The following is a 19,241-nucleotide window of genomic DNA, read 5'->3' as shown; positions in this document are numbered from 1 at the left end:
TCCAAATCCAAATCGATTTCATTCTAAATGGAAATAATATTTAAATCAAATCTCAGTTCCTGAAATAGCTAAGATGGAACTTTCAGGATTAAATATCCCACTCCCAAACACCACCACCTTGAACATTCAATTCATCTATTACTACATATCATATCTCTTTCCATATTATTTATGCTTACCCTTGGTCTGCTTATAATGCTCTGTACCATAAAGACCACAGGATTGCCTGCCTTCCGTATGGCTTCAACAGCTTGTTCGTGGCTGGCATCTCTGAGGTCAATTCCATCCACCTGTAATTGGAAGGCCTCATCTTAATATTACAAGAAGCTACAAGAATCATGAATCAGCTCTGGGTTCTGATCAGAGAACTTCCAAGTAAAACTTAAGCCCAAATCTCTGTTATTAATGGAAAGGTTTTCTAATGACTTCACCTCATGTCTCTTACACATAGGCTTGAGGTTTCCAAGAGCAGTGAAATGACATCAAATATATGTTTTCCATGGTTTAAAAAAAAAAGGGAGGAGAGGGGAAGGATTTCAGCAATTGTGGTTCAGGCTTGTTATGCTTTCCCACAGGCAATGTAATAAAAGTATTATGAACAGAGTGGCAGTACTTGTTAAATACAACTTCCAGTAAGTTCTATCTGATAACAACCTATTTTCCCAGTATCTAATAAGATTTACAAACTGAAACGTTTAAGCACTGGAAAATTTCATTATGGGGTATTACATCAGTATAGTGTATTTTTTTTTCTTTCTTTTCAGCCTTTTTTTTTTTTTTTTTTAATGACCATTAACACCACCACTAATGTAAAGATGTGTTCAGCTGTAAGACATTTCCTTAGAAGGTAGAGCTGAAGAGCCATTTCTCTTCTAAAAGAAAGCACGAACTAAGGAAAAATGTTTGGTTGCTCCTTCCTTTTCTTGCTTTCAGATATAATGTATAACAGTTTGTCTTGCCATCCAGCTAAGAATATGTTATGGTGAAGTTAGCATCAGTAAAGCATTCTCACAATGACCACAGTAAGAGCTAGAAGCTAATATAGATAGGTTGTTTGTTAGTGGCAATTCTTGCACAAAAGATGTTACATAATGAGAATTACCCCTGCCTCTTTAACTAACACCTTCTTAATATCATAGAGAAATTAGAGAAAATATTTAAACCTATGAACAACTAGCAGCATCACTACAGATCTGCAACTTTCCATGTCTGAAATAGTACATGCACTGGTAGAAAGAAAAGTCTAAAAATGCCTCAACTCAAAAAAATGAAACCATCCATTCATAAACAGTTGCATGAATACATTACAAACTAATTTTGCTCATCCACATCAAATTCTATAAGCACCGTTCTCAGAGACAATTACTACATTCATGAAACCCCAGAGATTCAGTTACAATGAATAATGATTAATTTTGTGGACATCAAGTAAAATACGACTTCCTAACTTGTTTTATACTAAAAAAAAATTTTCCATTTTGTTGTATGTTACTGTATTATTTCAATGCTTTTTGTTTGGATTTAGTAGCAGCCACATATCACTAGTTTTAATATGAGTGGGTAAGAAATGCAGTTCAATCCAGGTGAAATGTTAATGTCTCTATCACCCTTGTTCTTTATGATAGACGGTCAGCTAACATCCATCATGGTGAAAAGGAGTGTAGCTCCCAAAGGAATGACACTGGATACATGTAAATGTCTAACTTATAACCATCACAGGAAAGACTCTTTACAAAATTATTGAGCAAGAATGCAGAAATCATTGTATAAGCAGGGATTACGTAAGCAGGAGAAGATGAATCTAGATGAACTCTTCTCTGCAACACTGCATAAACACAATACTCTCAACTTCCCTGCAAACCTCTATATGAAATTCATTTTTCTGCATGTCATCAGGAAGAAAACAGTGTCTTCTTTAACTCCTGAAAAGCACAAGGATGAGGCCTGTGTAAGACTTTAGAGGGAGATAAATTGTAGCATTTATTTTAATGATATTTTGTTCTTTGGCAATCTACTGCTATCCAGTATGCAAACGTAAAACTTTCTAGCTTACTAAACCTTTTCCTACACGTTCTATGAAATGTAGGTGCAACTACCAGCTTTCTAGGCCCCTACTCACACAGCCAGCCATTTAAGCTTCAGGTTGTAAATACAACTTCAAACTGTCGGCACATAAATATCAGTAGATGGCGCTGCTGTGTTTGTAACACAGCAGTGCACCTTACGGCTCAAGCCAAAGCCAGCTGGATCAACTGCAGTGTTGAGACCAGGAGCAAATACCCATTTCAGCGACTCTTGAGATGCTGGAGGTACTACAACTGAAAGACACATGGTTGGTACCTCGACAATCCGATCTCCAGTTTTCAGTGTTCCATTTTTGCCAGCTGGGCTGTCTTCCAGGATGTGTTTGATAAAGATTCCTCTCATCACTTCCCCACTACTCAGGCGGCTGCCCATCCCTCGTCCTCCAACAATGCTGATCCCCAATGACTTGCCAGGCTCTCTCCAAAGTTCAACCCTATTGTGATAAAAAACGGAGCAAAATAAATGAAGCCTAAAATATGACAGTGCCAACCACTGAAGATCCCTAGATTGGCATGATCATTTAAAAACATTCAGGAATAACTTTGACAATTTTTTTTTTTTTTTCTTTCAGTGAGAGTTAACTATTCGGTTGCTCAGAAAGTTGTAACTGCTATTGCTTCTATTTACTTTGGCTTCTAATTAAAACTTCTCTTCAACTCGTCTTACTGGCTTGCAAACAGTAAGCCTATAAAGATAAATTTAACAAAGCAATTAAATAACTATTAAATTGCAGAGATTTAGCTCAGTGGCAGTATAAAAATCAGTGAAATACATCTGTAATGCACAATACACATTAGCTGCAGTACTTCTATTTTCTTATTCTCTTAAACTGTATCAGAGGTTTCAAAATTTTTGGATTTCAGATTAGATTATCTATTGTGCAAGATCTATACTTACTTTCTGGGCTGGTTCCAGTTACTGAAAGCTGCACTTTGAAGTTCACTTTCTTCTCCTTCCCCCTCTTCACGTTCTGGAAGCTCTGGGATTTCCCTGATGCTAAACAGGAACATGAAATTAATTTCGAAAAATTACATAAAATCACTGTATTTCTATGCAAAAATTCAGGTACTGGATACTTGCAGCACACTGTATTTCTACTAGAAATACAATTTTACCAGAACTTCAATCAGTACCTAGAATTTCCTTAACAGAAACCTGTTAGAACACATATCTTACACAGGGATTCCCAAAGCATTTATCTCTATTATTAAGTTCTACCAACCAACCAACAACTGCAGAACCTGTATGTTGAAACTAGAACTAAATCAAAGCTGAAGATAATTACGTACTCTTAATAGTCAACACTTAATCATTAACTATTAATTACTTATTACAAAATAATAAGACCAGAATTCAAAAGCTGTTATTGCTTTTGGATATTAATAAAAAAATAACTAGACACTGAATATTTTTGCTTGTAACAAATTAATTTTTAAAAGCAACAAAAAGAACAGCAAAACTAATTGGATAGAATATCAGTGTCAAAATCTCAGGTCAGAAGTACTAAGTACTTGTGGCAATACATAAATCAAATTGCATTGTATTTAAAAGAAATTTAGGACTGGACAGCAAGGTCTCTTTACTGGAGGGAACATAAAATCATCTTATAGAAATGTCAGAAACATTTGCTAGCCTAAGCCAAAACTAAGTTTTGAGCAACTTTTTATTTAAATGATTGCTAGTCTGAAAGAAAATCACTGTTTTTCAGCTCTAAATGTAAAATAAAATATAAATTATGAAATAAAACTTAGCATCTGGAATTATGCAAAGTGTATACAAAGAGTTAGATCTGAGATTTCTACTGGAGAAAACAAAAGGTCTTTTGACTCACAAGACGGATGATGAGGAAGAAAATACTGTCATAGTTTCCTCTGACTGTTGCTCCAAACTGGCTCTGTACTCTGGTAAATTTTCTGCTACCACATATGTAATACTGCAATAAAATGGACATGATTAAAGTAGTATCAGGACTTATAGTTAAATCTTTGGTGGGTGTGAGGAATGGATATGAGAAAATTACTAAAGATTACTTAATGTATGCACTGATTTCAAAACCACCAAAACTGCCATGCTGAAAATAAAGAACGACTAGTTTTTGTGGCTTGTGAAAAATAAGCATCTGCAATCAAATTAGACAGCTGAACTGCTCTTGATTCTATTGAGACTTACTATATTTAAGTAAATGGTGTTTTAAGAGCAGTAAGTATGTAACAGAGATAATTATGTTTCAGTCAAAACAGATTCCTTGTGCAAAGATAAATAATAAAAGATTTGTGAAGTATGAAGTACCATTACCATCATAAACACTGGCTGAGTACACTTCTGGAAGCTAGTTTGCAGAAGGTTTTTTGCTTTCAAAAGAGGTTCTCTAGGTGTTTTAGGTTTCCATACTTTTAGTTAAAAATACTGCATGGTTTTGGACATATAAATATGTTATAGTACATCAGGTAACCTGCAGGGAGTAATCCTCTGCCTAACTCCTTCCTCCACACCACCATGCACATCCAGTCAGCTCGATAGTCTGCCATGTTCTATCAGTCAAATGACATGCAGACTTCTGAAGCCCTGCTATGACTCAGCCAGGTTTGAATGCCAGAAAGAGGAATGGCACGGGAGACTGTTGAGGCAGGAACAAAGAAGAAGATTAAGGCATGAAAAATCTTTCTGAAAAACTTTCCTCTGCGGGTAAAGGGACATTATGATCTAAACTAGGCTTTGTCATATCCCACTAAGCTGCTGTCCCATAAGCAGCTTAGCTATCAGATCAAAGTCTGTCAAGAACTAAATCTGATGGAAAAAGAATACATTCACAAAAGGATGTCCTACCATCTACCATATGGATGCTGAAAAGGAAGAACTCCCTAGTACTTCTGAATGAAATTTCTAAATTATCTGTGCTATCACTTGTTCCTTTTCTCCTTCTAGTAATCAATTAATTTATCTGCTCTGCCTTGGTATTTTTTTTTTTTTCAAGTAATATGCACTTGACAGAAAGTGTATTTTCATTCTGAAATGCTGAGAAGCGTACATTCAGTGGGGAACAAGCACTCAGTGGAAGATCAGTGATTATCTGTGTTCCCTGAGCAGAAAGAAAGAAGCAAGACATAGAACAGTTACTTCATGAAGCCTAGCAGTGAAATGGAGAGGAAAGAGGGAAAAGAATAGGAATTACTATTTCAGAAGTTCTTCGATTTTTGCAAATAATCACTACTACTTCTCAGCCATCTCCAACTCTAAATGTGGTAAGTTACAGCAACATACAAATACTATAGTCACAAAACTCCCACAAAGCAAATGCTGCTGTGGAGACTCTATTCTAGTAAGCCCATAAGAATCCTCTGCTACTGTAAAAGCCAAAACATGTGCAAGCTGTGTATCAGTGAAAGGAATCATGCATCACTAATCCAGTTATATTCATCAGTTTCATCCCAATCAAATTCAACAAATCTTACTCTACAAAAATAAGTAGGAAATAATGTACTTTCCCTTTAAAGGCAGCTACATTAAAGAAACTAGAATCACAAGCAATGTTTCTACTGGTTAGAACATCTGGGCAATCTTTTTGACACTAAAACGCAGTAAGAAGCTGTTGTTCACAGTACAGACAGGAGAGTGGAGAGTTCCTAAAAAGGAAATATAAATGTCCAGACTAAGTCCAATGCAGACAGCAGAGAGTGATCATCAATTACAGAGGGTCCAAAATTTCACATCTCTTGTCCAGTCCTTTTGCATAGAGAGCACAAAGCAAAACTGTGCAAGTTCCTAAAGTCAAAGGGTAGTAAAGGTTGCTACTTTATATTTTGGTGCAACATCAGCATTACGGGTCAGCTAACAGGGTAGGCAAACCAGATGTGCTACAACTTCTGGGATACCTTGTAGATTTTAATTACTTGAATAACTAACTAACTTATCCTGGGTCATTCTGAAGGTGCAGCTTAAAGGATGCTCTCAAACATCCTTACATGTTACTCCCTCTTCCCTTTGCATGCTGTTACTGAAATGAAAAGGAACAAAGATTAGCTCTGCTTAAAATTCAAGATTTCGAGAGCTCATATGCTGGAAGTTCACCTTTACTAAGCGTCTGTCTTTCCTCTTCCTGCCTCCCATAAGACATAGCAAGGTCAGCCAGTACTAGTAACCTTGAACTTCACATCTGCCAATAATCTGTTCACTTTTAAATACATATGGGCAGAAATTTCATAGTGAATCAAATCCATCACTCGTTAGAATGCTACTGCAGCTCACTTCTTGGAGGTCACAGTGATGTCTGAAGATATCCTGCACCATCCTGCACAGCTCATCATGTACCACGACATCACTAATGTGAGAAGATGGCCACAACAAGTAGGCTGCTGGGCTATTCTGGTCAGCTACGTTGACTCATGCTTGACTGTGGAAATAAAAGTCCACCCAGGATTCAAATGGATCATCCCCAGAAGATACTGACAGATGTCTTAAGAGGTCACAGGGAAGAGAGTAAGAGAAACAAGTGCTATGAAACAGGTATGAAGATACAGAAGATGGGAAATGATTAAATGCTTTACTATCTGCAAGACAAGTAGAGGTTCAACAATTTCAAGAAAAAGTATATGTGGGGATTAATAATTTCCTTGCTTTCATAGCTGTACAGCTTTTAGGAGAACATGTTCTGGCTTCCCTTCTTGAGATACCACCCCCATCACCAAGATGTGCACTAGCAATGACAGCAGTTACAATGGAAACACCAAATGGTGTACAAATGAAAACACAACATGTGTAAACACAACAATGCATGCAGAACAGAGGAACATTTATCACATGCTTGACTGAACAACCTCACAAAACCTTAAAACACCAACAAACCAAATAACAATGTACGAACAATATTCACAACACATTATTGGCATTAAGAATTAAGGTCTAATTTGAACCTTTTTACACATGAAATAACAAGTGCCACAGAAAATATGACACTGAGATTAATCCAGATATCAGTACATTGTACTCTAGCAGTGGACCCTGTACAAACACACAAGTACACAAACCACACACGTGGCTGTCACTAGCAGTCATCTTTTAGAATACAGGCGTTTTCATTCCGGTCTTAGGAAGTGTGCTCCAATCTTCAAGTTTTAGGATAAAAATGCGTATAAAAATTGAAGGACACACATATACTTTTATATATATATACATCCACACATGCAGGCACAAGTGCACATGCACACACAAAGACAGACGGAATATGTACCTATATCTGGATATATCCCTGACATTACTATGGATGTAATAAAAGCATGGAATGATTTTACAGACAAGTTGCAACACAGAATCATGATGAGTTTCTGAATCGCCAATACTCACACATAAAAGAGGGCCTGATCATCAGAAGGTGCTGGAGAAGATCTAGAATGCGAAGCATATGATGCAGCATCGTTTTACAACGGTGTTAACAAATGTCAATGTCTCATGCTGAATGTGAGAGGCATACTTAAGTAGTTAAAAGTATGAGCTGCTTATTTTTTCTTTCTTTTTTGTCTCTCCCATTTTCTTTTTTACTATTAGACCTCCACATCATTTATACCTGCTTCAGAAATCATTTCATCTTTATTGGCGTCCATAGCAGTGATTACTAACAAACATGGAAAATGGAATTGTAATTATCTTCCATTCCTTGATCAGGAATTCATCCTCATGCTTTAGGTTAATAAAGGTGAACTCTGATTCAGATTCATAATCATCTGAATCATCTGACAGATGTTACAAGCAGCTGCTGCTGAAAAAAACCCACTATTGTTCCAGAAATATAAGAGCTCCTAGCAAGGTGGAGTAAGAAGTGAAAAGGAACGTATCATGGTAAGGCCACACATCTGTTTTTTCACAAACAAAAGGAAAAAGAATATCTTAATATGGAACTCAGATTGCTTATTCCTGAACTATGAAAACTGAACATTCTTGAATGAAATAAAACAAAGCTTTTACATAGCACATAAGAATAGTTTCATGTATTATCACAGAAAGCACAGAATTGTTTGAGTTGGAAAGGACCCTTAAAGATTATCTAGTCCAAGCTCCTGGTAATGAAAGGGATATGCACAGCTAGATTAGGCTGCTCAGAGCCTGATCAAGCCTGACCCTGAATGCATCCAGGGGTGGTGCACCCACCACATCTCTGGGCAACCTGCATCAGTGCTTCACTACCCTCACTGTAAAAACCCTTTTCCTTATACCCAGTTTGATTCTCCTATCTTTTAGTGTGAAGCCATTTCCCCTTGTCCTATCACAACAGACCCTGCTAACAGTTCTGTCCCCTACTTTTTATAGCCCCCCCTTAGATATGGAAAGGCTGCTATCAGGTCTCCCTGGAGCCTTCTCCAGACAGAACAGCCCCAGCTCTCTCAGCCTGTCCTCACAGGGGAGGTGTTTCATCCCTTGGACCATTTGTGTGGCCCTCCTCTGGATGTGCTCTAAGGGTCCATGTCTCTCCTGTATTGAGGACTCCACATCCAGATGCAGTAGTCCACCAGAAAAGGTTTCACCACCACTGGGTAGAGGGACAAATACTTTCTGACACTGAAATATAGCTTTGAAATGAAAACAGTCCTGCACAAATCACTTTTAGGGGTCACTCTGGTACTCAAAAATAGTTCTGCTTAATAGTTTAGGTATTCACTTTGCAGTCCTGTGTAGAAAAAACAATCATACAAGCACAACTGAGGGTCTGTACATCTTTTTTTTCCAAGGCTGATAAAAAAGATTCAACACTTGCTTACTTGAAAGGCTGGCACTCAGATCACAAAACCTGCATGATAGTGTACCACATCAGCCTTAGAATAATGCTGATTTAGCTCTGAACTTCTCTAAGCAAACAGGAAGAATTACCATGATGCAATGCTCTCCTATGTCCAAATTCCCGATTCAGGGCATTTTCACCCATTTGTACCATAATGTTTTTCCAAGATCTTCTCCCTTAAGTGTAAATTACTGAAAAGTTAATGCTTATGCTTACAAAGTAGATTTGTATCATAATTATGTAGCCCTATCCTTCCTCCTGCAAGACCTCTTTGGAAGCTGTGAAAGCACTTGGTCTTTCACTTGCTTGAATTGCAACATTGGCTTCACTTTAAACTCTTGTCATAGGAAGAACATAAACATAAAATGAGAGCCAAAAATGTCAAGTCAGAACATGAATGGCTCAGTTCTTACAGAAGGAAGTGAAGCACTTTTCTCTGTGACATCTGAATGTTCACATCTAGTATGAGATTTGATATTACAAATGTATCTGGAAAAAGACTAAGACTATAAAGTAAAACTTAAAATCACACAGCAAAAATGGAGCAACTTTAAAAGGATAAACACAAAACATGAAAGCATCTTTGTTTCATCACATAACTATGGCATTAACAAAAGACTCTTCACAGAAAAAATCATGCTGTAGCACTTGGATATTCAAGCTGACATACAGATACATACACACTAACTGATTTTGGTAGTGGAAGTTGGAATTATAATGGTTTGAAATCTTATAAAAATAATCAATATCATGTTTTATCAATGCTGATTCCCTCATATTCACAACAGCACTGTCAGTAAAGGCAATGAATTATATAAGCAGGACCTAGTACTTAAGCAAGCTACTGTAAAATCCTAATATGCAGACAATTAAACATACCACTTCATACTTTGTGTACTTGCTCTCAGAACTCCATCACTCTTTAAAGCCAGCATACTTCCCAAGAAGAAAGAAAAGTCCTGCAGTTCTGAATGGATAGAAACTAGTTACCTGCCACCACACTGGGACTGTACTGACCACTTTCAGAGCTGCCCCTTTAAATAATTAGAGACTTCTATTAACAAGAGCTCAAGGAATTTTAATAGCAGATCTGACCCAGCTCACGTTATTATGGATTTCAGAAAAACAACTATTAGTTTATTCAAGCTATAAACTCAGCACTCACTGGTCTGGAGCACTGCCCATAAGCTCAGGAACACTTCATATTTAGATGCTGGATATATGGGCAATTGTGACATCTACAAAGAACTACACTAAACTTTCCAGTAAAAAACTGAACTCTACAAGAAACTTTCATATTAAGCAAGTGGATTTTTAAGACTATTAAATATTTCAAATTTTAAGCAACAGCACTCCAGAGAAAAAAAAAATAATGCATTCGAGAAACAGCTCCTTCATATGTACTAATGAGAACTTGGAAGAGACTTCACAATACACACTTTTTAATCACAGATGTACTAATGTTTTTTTTTTTAATACTGCTTTTCCACATTAAGATTGGGTTTTATACTTTCTGTTTGGCAGCCAAAACCAAAATTCACTACATACATCATTTCCATCAGATGAAGACAATGTGCAATGGCCAAGATAGCTGACATTTCGGACAGTATCTCTGAGAAAGTGCTTAATTTGTTTAGCAGTGTCATACTGTACATGCAAAACTCTGACAAATCCTACTACTTCAATAAAACCACACAAAGGTAGTAATGAAGATGGTTAATTAATCACAGAATTAATTTTTCAAAGAACATCCAAAGCCTCCTATACAAGTGATTTTAACTTTCAAAATCATGGAGCTGTAATTTCGTAGTAAATTATTTGCTGAAATGGTAATTTAAAGAGAAATGCACATTGTAAAACAACAGCAACAACAAAAGATTTAGAAAATATGCATGAATCTGGACAAATTTTGATTATAGCCTTTTCCTACTAGAGTCAATTTTCTGGCTGCACCTACTTTATTTCTGGTCCAGCGAGTGAATGTCTTCTTAGCATAGCCCGGGCTTGTGCATTGGTTAAGTTAGTGCTTGATTCTTCATTAATGGACAGGATGCAGTCTCCCACATTAATACGTCCATCACGACTTATTGATCCTCCATGGATGATACTACGAACTATCATTCCTGTGCCATCTTTATCAGAACTTACTGTCATTCCTAGAGTGAGAAAGGAGTGAAACAGGTGATCGTTAGTATCTTCTTTGAGCCCTAACTCTGGGTGACAAGGGAAAGTGAAGTGATAGCAGACTGGGAAGGCATAAGACAGCTACATGACCTGCCAATCTCAACAAGCCCAACACTGACCTTATTCTCCTTGTGTTTCCATCTTTCCAAAGAGAGACAGGAGTTAAAAATCATATTCACAATATCCTCACTTTATCTTATGTAATTTCATATATCAGCTGAATATAAAAAACTAAAAAGCAGTGGAACATTTAAGCAAAAAATAAATCAAAAATCAAATAGATCTCATAAAAGCAATAATATTGCTCCTAAAACAGTTAAGTCTGTAACCCCTCTGGGTGGCTCCTCAAGTTCATTTGCCACATCTCAATTTTCTGATGGGTCTTTTCAGAAAAAAAAGAAAAAAAAAAAAAAAGAAAAAAATTATTAACTATAAGCGTGGGGCAATACTGCACAGTTCTTAATTTTCTTCAAAAATTAAGGCAACCAATTGCTTAGGCCCAGAAGAGCATCCTAACTTCTGCAATAGCCTGTGTACTATTAACTGATACAGTCCTTTATTCAGTGTACATGACAGCACTGCCTGTGGTGCAGCAGGATGTTATGTCTCTTGATTTACATGCATCATTTAACTCTGCATTCTTTTCATTAAGGGGAAATAAGACAGAAACTGCTTACAGGGGCAGATGATACTCATGATGACACTTCTAAAAAAAAATAAAAATTGCTCTTCACAAAGGCAAAAGGTACCTTAAGACCCCAAACAGATTTCTCTCCTTTTATATTACCACAATGGGCTTACCACTGTCTTAATACTAAAAAGCTTTTCTTCTTCTTCCTTGTGCATTGATGAATGTTGAAAGCTTTTCCTTACAAGAAAAAGAAACTGAAGGAAAAATGCCTTTTAGAGCAGAATTTACTGAAGGAAGATGTAGTGAGCACTCCTCTTGGGTTCTCCTAGTTTTTTAAAACCTCTTGGGTTCTCCTAGTTTTCTTAAACCTCAAGTTAGTAAGTAATGGGAGGGCAGTTCTATTTTTGCAATTCTTTACCATCTTGTCCAGACTGACTGGAAGGAAGATGACCTTCAAAGCAACAGTTAACCAGAGCAAACCTTCCAAAGATACTGACATGAGAAAATTCTTATCATTTATCTACAAACATTGCTACAGAAGACTGACCAGCTGAGTCTAGGAATGTAGACCTTGGGAGACAGACCTTGGGAACAAGAACTGACTGAAAAGTTTAGAAAGCAACTACAACCTACAGGCTATCCAGACTCAGCAAACCAAGTAAACATTTGCCTCCACAATTGTCTCAGAGGAGAAAAAAATAATAAAAATACTGCTAGCATTTAAAGAACAAAACTAAAAAAGATTTTCACTTACATTTTTTGGATTTCCATAAATATAAAACTTTCTGAATAGTGCTGGTTCCTCATGTTCACTTACAATTGAGATCAACATTATCCAAGGTGACCCTGCTATCAAAAAACTACCCCATAAGCTTCTTATATGAATACATATATTCATAAGGAATATATGTATCTCTCTATTTTGGTATGTAGAATCACATTTTATCTTTTGAAAAAACTGCAAAACCACTTTCATGATTGGACTTTATTAAACAGACGCAAGAACATGATGTTTCAAATATCTGGAGTTTAAAATTTATGATTTGCCAGGGACTGTCAACTGTGACAAGTTCTATGCAAAAATGCTCACAGTATTACAGTACCATGACATCCAGCTCAGCACAGGAAGTAAATTCAGAACTATGGCATTTTATGGAAAAGGGCTCAAGGGCTTCCATCAGGGTGCTTTCTGTGGACAGTACATCTCTCAGTATATTTAAGGCCACTGCAAATAGCCAACACTTAAACTATGTTTCTCTCTGACAATGCCAGAAAGTCTTCCAAGAAGGAAAAGCACCTGTAGTCTAAAACAAAACAAATAAACACTCTGGCCTAAGTAGGGAGGGGAGCAGATTGTCTCCTGCCCCAAACCTTCCACTGACTGGCTGTGAGATTCCTGTGCTTATGCTCACCCCAGCCTCGCTGCCTCCACAGCCACTACAGGAACCTGAAGAGGACAGCAAAAACTGCTTCAACCTACTGAGCCTATCAATACCACAATACACTTTTAATCAGTATGTTCAGGGAGATGCAGATTGCACATCTTTAAAAATGGCAGATTCTCTACAAAATGATGTTTTTGAATTAAAAAAACTATAGATAAATATATTCATTATCTGATCTTTTCAGAAATACTGAAACTTAAGATAAAGTGAAAATCAGAGGAAAGGAACTGAACAACTTATTTAGTTTTGACCATAGTCAGAAAACATGATGATTTCATTTTTAAATACATTTGAATATAAAGCTCTTTGATCAAAGCTTTACATCTCAAAATACAGTACTTACTGGCTCCATCTTGTGCCTTTCCACTGTAGATCACAGAATCATAGAACCATAGAATCACAAGGTTGGAAAGGACCTATAAGATCATCTAGTCCAACCACTAAGCCATTACCATTGTTATCACAAGCCACTAAACCATACCTCGTAGTTCTTCATCTAGGCACCTCTTGAACACTGCCAGGGATGGCGACTCTACCATCTCCCTGGGCAGGCCATTCCAGTGCCCGACCACTCTCTGAGAAAAAAAGTTTTCCCTTATCTCTACTCTAAACCTCCTCTGTTACAACTTGCGGCCATTTCTTTGGGTCCTGTTTGTTGCCTGGGAGAAGAGGCCAAACTCCACCTCATCACAACCTTCCTTCAGGAAGTGGTAGAGTGCAATGAGGCCTCCCCCGAGCCTCCTCTTCTCCAGACTAAACAATCCCAGCCCCCTCCGCTGCTCCTCGTAAGACTTATGCTTCAGACCCCTCACCAGTTTCGTTGCCCTTCTCTGGACACATTCCAGGGCCTCAATGTCTTTCCTGCAGTGAGGGGCCCAAAACTGAACCCAGTACTCAAGGTGCAGCCTCACCAGTGCTGAGTACAGGGGGACGATCACCTCCCTGCTCCTGCTGGCCACACTATTTCTAATGCAGGCCAGGATGCCGTTGGCCCTCTTGGCCACCTGAGCACACTGTTGACTCATGTTCAGCCGAGCATCAACCAACACCCCCAGGTCCCTTTCCTATTCACAGTCATCCAGCCACTCAGCCCAAGCCTATAACATAGGCTGGGTTTATTGTATAACATATAGCATGGGATTATTGTGGCCAAAATGCAGGACCTGGCACTTGGCCTTGTTGAACCTCATCCCATTCACCTCAGCCCAGCAATGCAGCTTATCTAGATCCCTCTGAAGGGCCTCCCTACCCTCAGGCACCACCTCTCAACTTGGTGTCATTTGCAAACTTACTGAGGGTACACTCAATCTCCTCATTTAGGTCATCAAAAAAGATACTAAACAAGATTAAACAAGATGGGCCCCAGTACGGATGCCTGGGGGAGACCACTTCTAATGAGTAACCCATGCTTCCCCATTTAAAATGAAAATGTTTAGTCTTTACTACTAGAATGGGAAATATAAGAGAAAGGAAGAGAAAGGAAGGAATCCATGTTTCTTAAAAGGTTAAAAAAAATGACAGTTATTTTACCTAGACTTGAATTGCCTTTTGCAATAGTGATGGTCTCCTCAAAGATGTTTTTCACTGTATTTGAGATTCTGAAATTTTTTTCCATAGGCAATAAGAGGCTAGATTCTGCTAACATTCCTTTATCCTAACACAAAGGAAAATAACATCAGTTCATAATACAGATATAAAATTATGCACAGACTTCAGTTCATCTTAGCTTTTACCAAATGAGTATAATACAGATTCCCTATATGGTCAGTCCATTAAAGATCAAACTGACGTATGTGTTTTCACTGTGTGATAGAGCAAATCTATTGCAAAGTAGATTGTTAATTTAGGGACACAATTGACTCTCCTAAAATTAGTGGGATGAATTCAGTGGCTTGCTGACTCATACACTTGAGATGCCTGACAATTCGTAATGCTAAAGTAATGAAGTTAATACAAAACTATAACTCTTTTAAAACTGCTTTAAACACTGAAGGGAAAGAATTGAAATAGAATTGAATAGTGACTGTCTTATAAGGAAACACTACTTGCACAGCCTTAGACTGTGTGTGAGATGAACTGCACAACCCTGCACGAGCACCTAGATGTAAGACTTTCACACCACTTCCCACTGGTTTTCCACACCTAGTTTTCAGCCATGAACCTCCTCTATATGCTCATTTATTTGTGGAACTTAACAGAAAACCTTGCCCTAGACCCCCAGTCTGCCCAACAGGTACACTATGCTTCAGCACTGACTAGTGCTGCAAGGTATGAGCAGACTTAAATACATGCATCATCTCCAGTCTTTGGGTAGGCCTACCAAATTCCTAAGTTTTAGATGCGAGCTTCCACATTTGACTCTTGACATTTACAGTCAAAGAACCACAAGTTGTTGCTGATCAGTGCCAATTTCAGGAGATTCAATGGTTTAATAATGCCTTTCTATAGTTTTTTGGGGGTTCAAAAAAAAAAAAAAAGAAATCTTTACTTTTCCAGTGGCATCAAGCTGTGTGTTAGTACTTTTGCAAATCCTGATGCTGTCAGAAATTCAGTTCAAACTGTTATGTTTTCACTTATGTTTTGTAACTGAGCACTCACATGTTTGATATCATATGAACAAACAGTCTGAAAAGTCTCGTCAGCAAAAAAATCTGTAGTTTCCTGGCTTCTGTCCTCTGCAATATCTTGTTCTCTCTCTTTCTCACTCAGATCCATACTGTACGGACTCTCGGTATCATCTGCAAATCTCAAATATTCCTTTCCAGCAATCTGTTGAAAACAGGAGGCAATAAATAATCAACATTATTTTGAGTACACTAAGATGTGAATCTTAAACAGAAACTAATCGCACAGAATCTGATCTGACAATTTAAACATGTTAGTTCTAAAATGAGTATTTTCAATAGATTCCTAAAGACATTTTACTACAGAATTTATCTGATTTCTGAGACAAATTATTCCATTTTATAATACCACAAATCAATGAAGACGAAATTACTGCTGAAGGCTAAATTCTAATGATGTATCAGTCAGTAAATCTTCACTACTCAGCAAAGAAATGTCCACTCACACACTCTCAAATAAGACTCAAGAAGTTTCAGCAATCTAAAATTAGAGTACAACAGTCTTTCTCAGGTAGAAAAAATTTGCAAGACCAAAGTTTTTATTCTCAAATCACTTTCCAATTAAAAGTAACTTCAAACAGGTTATAGAACAATCATGCAATCTGATTATCCATGTAACTGAGAAGAAATGTTTTTATGCTATTGTTTTTTTGTTGTTGTTGTTTGTTTGTTTGTTTGTTTAATATCCCTTCTGTACAAGGAGGGAATAGTAAAAACTCAATCAAATCTCAGCAAATAAATAAACATTTAAGTTTTGAAGTGTGACAGCTCTGAAATGAAATGATGCAGTTACAGAAGTTTAGCAGTCAGTACATATTGCTAGTGTCACTATCCAATACAGCCATATCAAGACTAAATTCTCTATACCAAACTTGTTTAGACTTTCAAGATTACTTAATCTCCCATTTCAAGTATTTTTAAAGGATTTCAATAATCACAAGCTTCTGAAAAAATACTTAAATCCTCCCTAGATTCCAAAGTAATTAATTTTAAAAACACATAGGCTATTACATATTAAGAAGATGTATTAAGAACTAAGAGGTTATATGCAAAGGTTCTACATCATTGTTACATATTCTTCTCAGAAATACAGCAAATGTAGTCACAAGAATCTCTACCTTTATCTGTCTAAGATTTTATCCCCTGATCCCTTTAAGTCTTTTATTACATTTCCATGAAGTGAGAAAAACATGATTCTCCAGTTTGTTTTCCAGAATATATGAAATCAAAATTCACAGGACTTGGGGATATTTTGCATTGTTTTTCTCCCACAGTCCTGCAATTTTTTTCTTTGACAGAATGCCTACATGCTTATTCTGTCCCTAGACAAGACCAAAAATGGATCATCTGTAAACAATTGGTTTAAGTAACATCTGAGAAGATAACTGAGCAAGGCCTAAATACTACTAATCTGTATGACATAATCAATGAAATTTCCTACTTTTTGATGATCAGAACACCAGAACTACAATCTATTTAAATGAACTCATTACACTTCAAAGACAGCCAAGGACATACACCTTTAACTCTGTTTCAGATCTGTTTTTAGATCAGTGAGAGTATATTCATTGCAAGGACTCAGATAGTATTCAACATTTTTTCCTTATGTCATACGTGCATATTAAAGTAGCAACATATAACCGTTTTAAATTTATTTCATTTAAAGAAAAGCCAATGCTTTTATTTGTAATGACAAACAAAATGTCAAGAATTTCTAGTAACAGCTGTGCCTGACCTCATAAGAGCACTACTTTGACCTAAAATTATTTTTCATCAGTTATATTTAAGTTGATGGCAAAGGTATTCATAATCTGTACTTCAACTGCCTCTGCAGTTAGAAATAGCTGAAATATCTCAGCATTCGTCATAGCATCTAATAGTGCCTTTTTTTTTTTTTTTTACAACATCTCACTGCTTCCAAACTCTTCTTTTACAAATTGATTTCCTTACCATGTTCACTATCTGAAGAACCTCTAAATTGCATACTATTAAAGCTTACTTGAAGAGAACAAACTTCATACTGGTGCAAAGAGAAGAACCATGGAAATTCAGGACTATAATCTTAAAAAAAAAGAAAGAAATGGAAGCCAAATCCTTCTTTAAGTCAATATCAAAAATTAATTCAGATTCGGTAAAGTCTCAAAATGATATATTATGTAAACCCAGTGCCTATCTTATTAAATGCTTCTCAGCATGAAAAATGCATAATCCATTTAAGTAACAATTACAGGGTTAACAGCGCAATCTGCCTCACTGGCACAGAAGAGATGTACTCTTCTGTAGATTGGAAGAAGCCATTAGAAGATGAATTTAGCTTTTCAATCAGAGCATTGTAAGGGATGAATATACTCAGGGTAAGGGATAAAAGAAGATACTGTAGCAGAGGCATGAAGGTAAAAGCAGAAACTCTGTTCAAGACCACTGACTGCAAAACCTAGAAGAAATTCCTACAACGTTGCTTTCAAAGACTATTAGTACTAAGAGAAATGACTCAGAAGACTCTGGATTACAGAAGTAAATCTACAGATTGAAAAGAGAAAGGAGAATGAAAAGCTACTGAGAGAAATAAAGCCAATTCTAATACAAACAATCACATGGGTATGTGACCAACAGGAATAAAGATAGTAATAGTCTTAAGAAACTTACCTTCATTTATTAAGTTTAAATATAAATGATTAGCAATCAGAGATTTGATATGGTACAGATTTAAATACAGTAAAATAATAATTCATTCAAAAACACTGTAAATTTATTAGTAAATAACTAATTATTGGGCAGTAAAAAGGTACAGTTTAGGACAAAAATTTAATCTTTTCATACCTAAAATACTGCAGAATTATGCAAGTGCTTCATATTATCACTCTTTAATATGCTTTGAAAAAATATCAATTACGTTCCTGCAGAAGACTGATCACTGCAGCTTTAACATTACAAGCATCTCACAGTACTTTATCTGCTATACAAAGCACAGCCCCAGTTTTCAACCTTCCACTGCTTCTCTCCCATACAGACAACATCAAAAGACTCAAACACTATCTTGAAGAAAGCTACACTTTAAACTTATAACAAATGTTGGTACAGATGAAGTAGAACACCACGAAGCATTCATGTTTAGAAATACAGTGGCATACAGGAACACAGAGCCTTTCCACACTCATAAGCAAGATAAAACCATATTCCTTCTTACCTTGGGAGTTGATGTTGAAAAAGGGAAGCCGAAATTGAAATCCTCACTAGAGAAGCTGTCAGATATAACTGGTGATGAAGTTGGAAATATTAAACTCTCTGTAGCAAACTGAGATTCAAAGGTGGGTTCAACAGCTAGACCAGCTCCGCTGGAGTCCACCTAACAACAGAAGCAATTTAATCAGCCAGGCTATCTGTAACCTTCACACCACTTAAGCCTCAAACACATGCACCTCAGTAACTACCTATTGACTCACTGTTAGCCCCTTTTTTAAATTCTCTCTAGTTTTACAATGAAGTTATATTTGCACATCACA

The 19,241-nt window shown here is 36.8% G+C and overlaps 1 protein-coding gene across 5 annotated transcripts in view; it reads right to left on the bottom strand.

Moving 5' to 3' along the window:
* Positions 1–19,241, bottom strand: part of MPDZ (multiple PDZ domain crumbs cell polarity complex component) — a 113,752-nt gene that overhangs the window by 37,640 nt on the left and 56,871 nt on the right. For all 5 annotated transcript variants that reach the window (XM_031593195.2, XM_031593193.2, XM_031593191.2 and 2 more), the window contains 8 exons: positions 18,926–19,084; positions 15,713–15,883; positions 14,645–14,768; positions 10,812–11,010; positions 3,917–4,018; positions 2,983–3,081; positions 2,341–2,518; positions 180–290 (listed from right to left, as the gene is read on the bottom strand). In XM_031593195.2, coding sequence (XP_031449055.2) covers positions 180–290; positions 2,341–2,518; positions 2,983–3,081; positions 3,917–4,018; positions 10,812–11,010; positions 14,645–14,768; positions 15,713–15,883; positions 18,926–19,084 — 1,143 coding nt within the window. The remainder of the gene's footprint in view (positions 1–179; positions 291–2,340; positions 2,519–2,982; positions 3,082–3,916; positions 4,019–10,811; positions 11,011–14,644; positions 14,769–15,712; positions 15,884–18,925; positions 19,085–19,241) is intronic.

This window comes from Phasianus colchicus, chromosome Z (genome assembly GCF_987193195.1).
Source record: "Phasianus colchicus chromosome Z, bPhaCol1.hap1.1, whole genome shotgun sequence".
NCBI lineage: Eukaryota > Metazoa > Chordata > Aves > Galliformes > Phasianidae > Phasianus > Phasianus colchicus.
The sequence above is the reverse complement of the archived record's forward strand: the minus strand, read 5'-3'. Positions and strand labels throughout refer to the sequence as shown.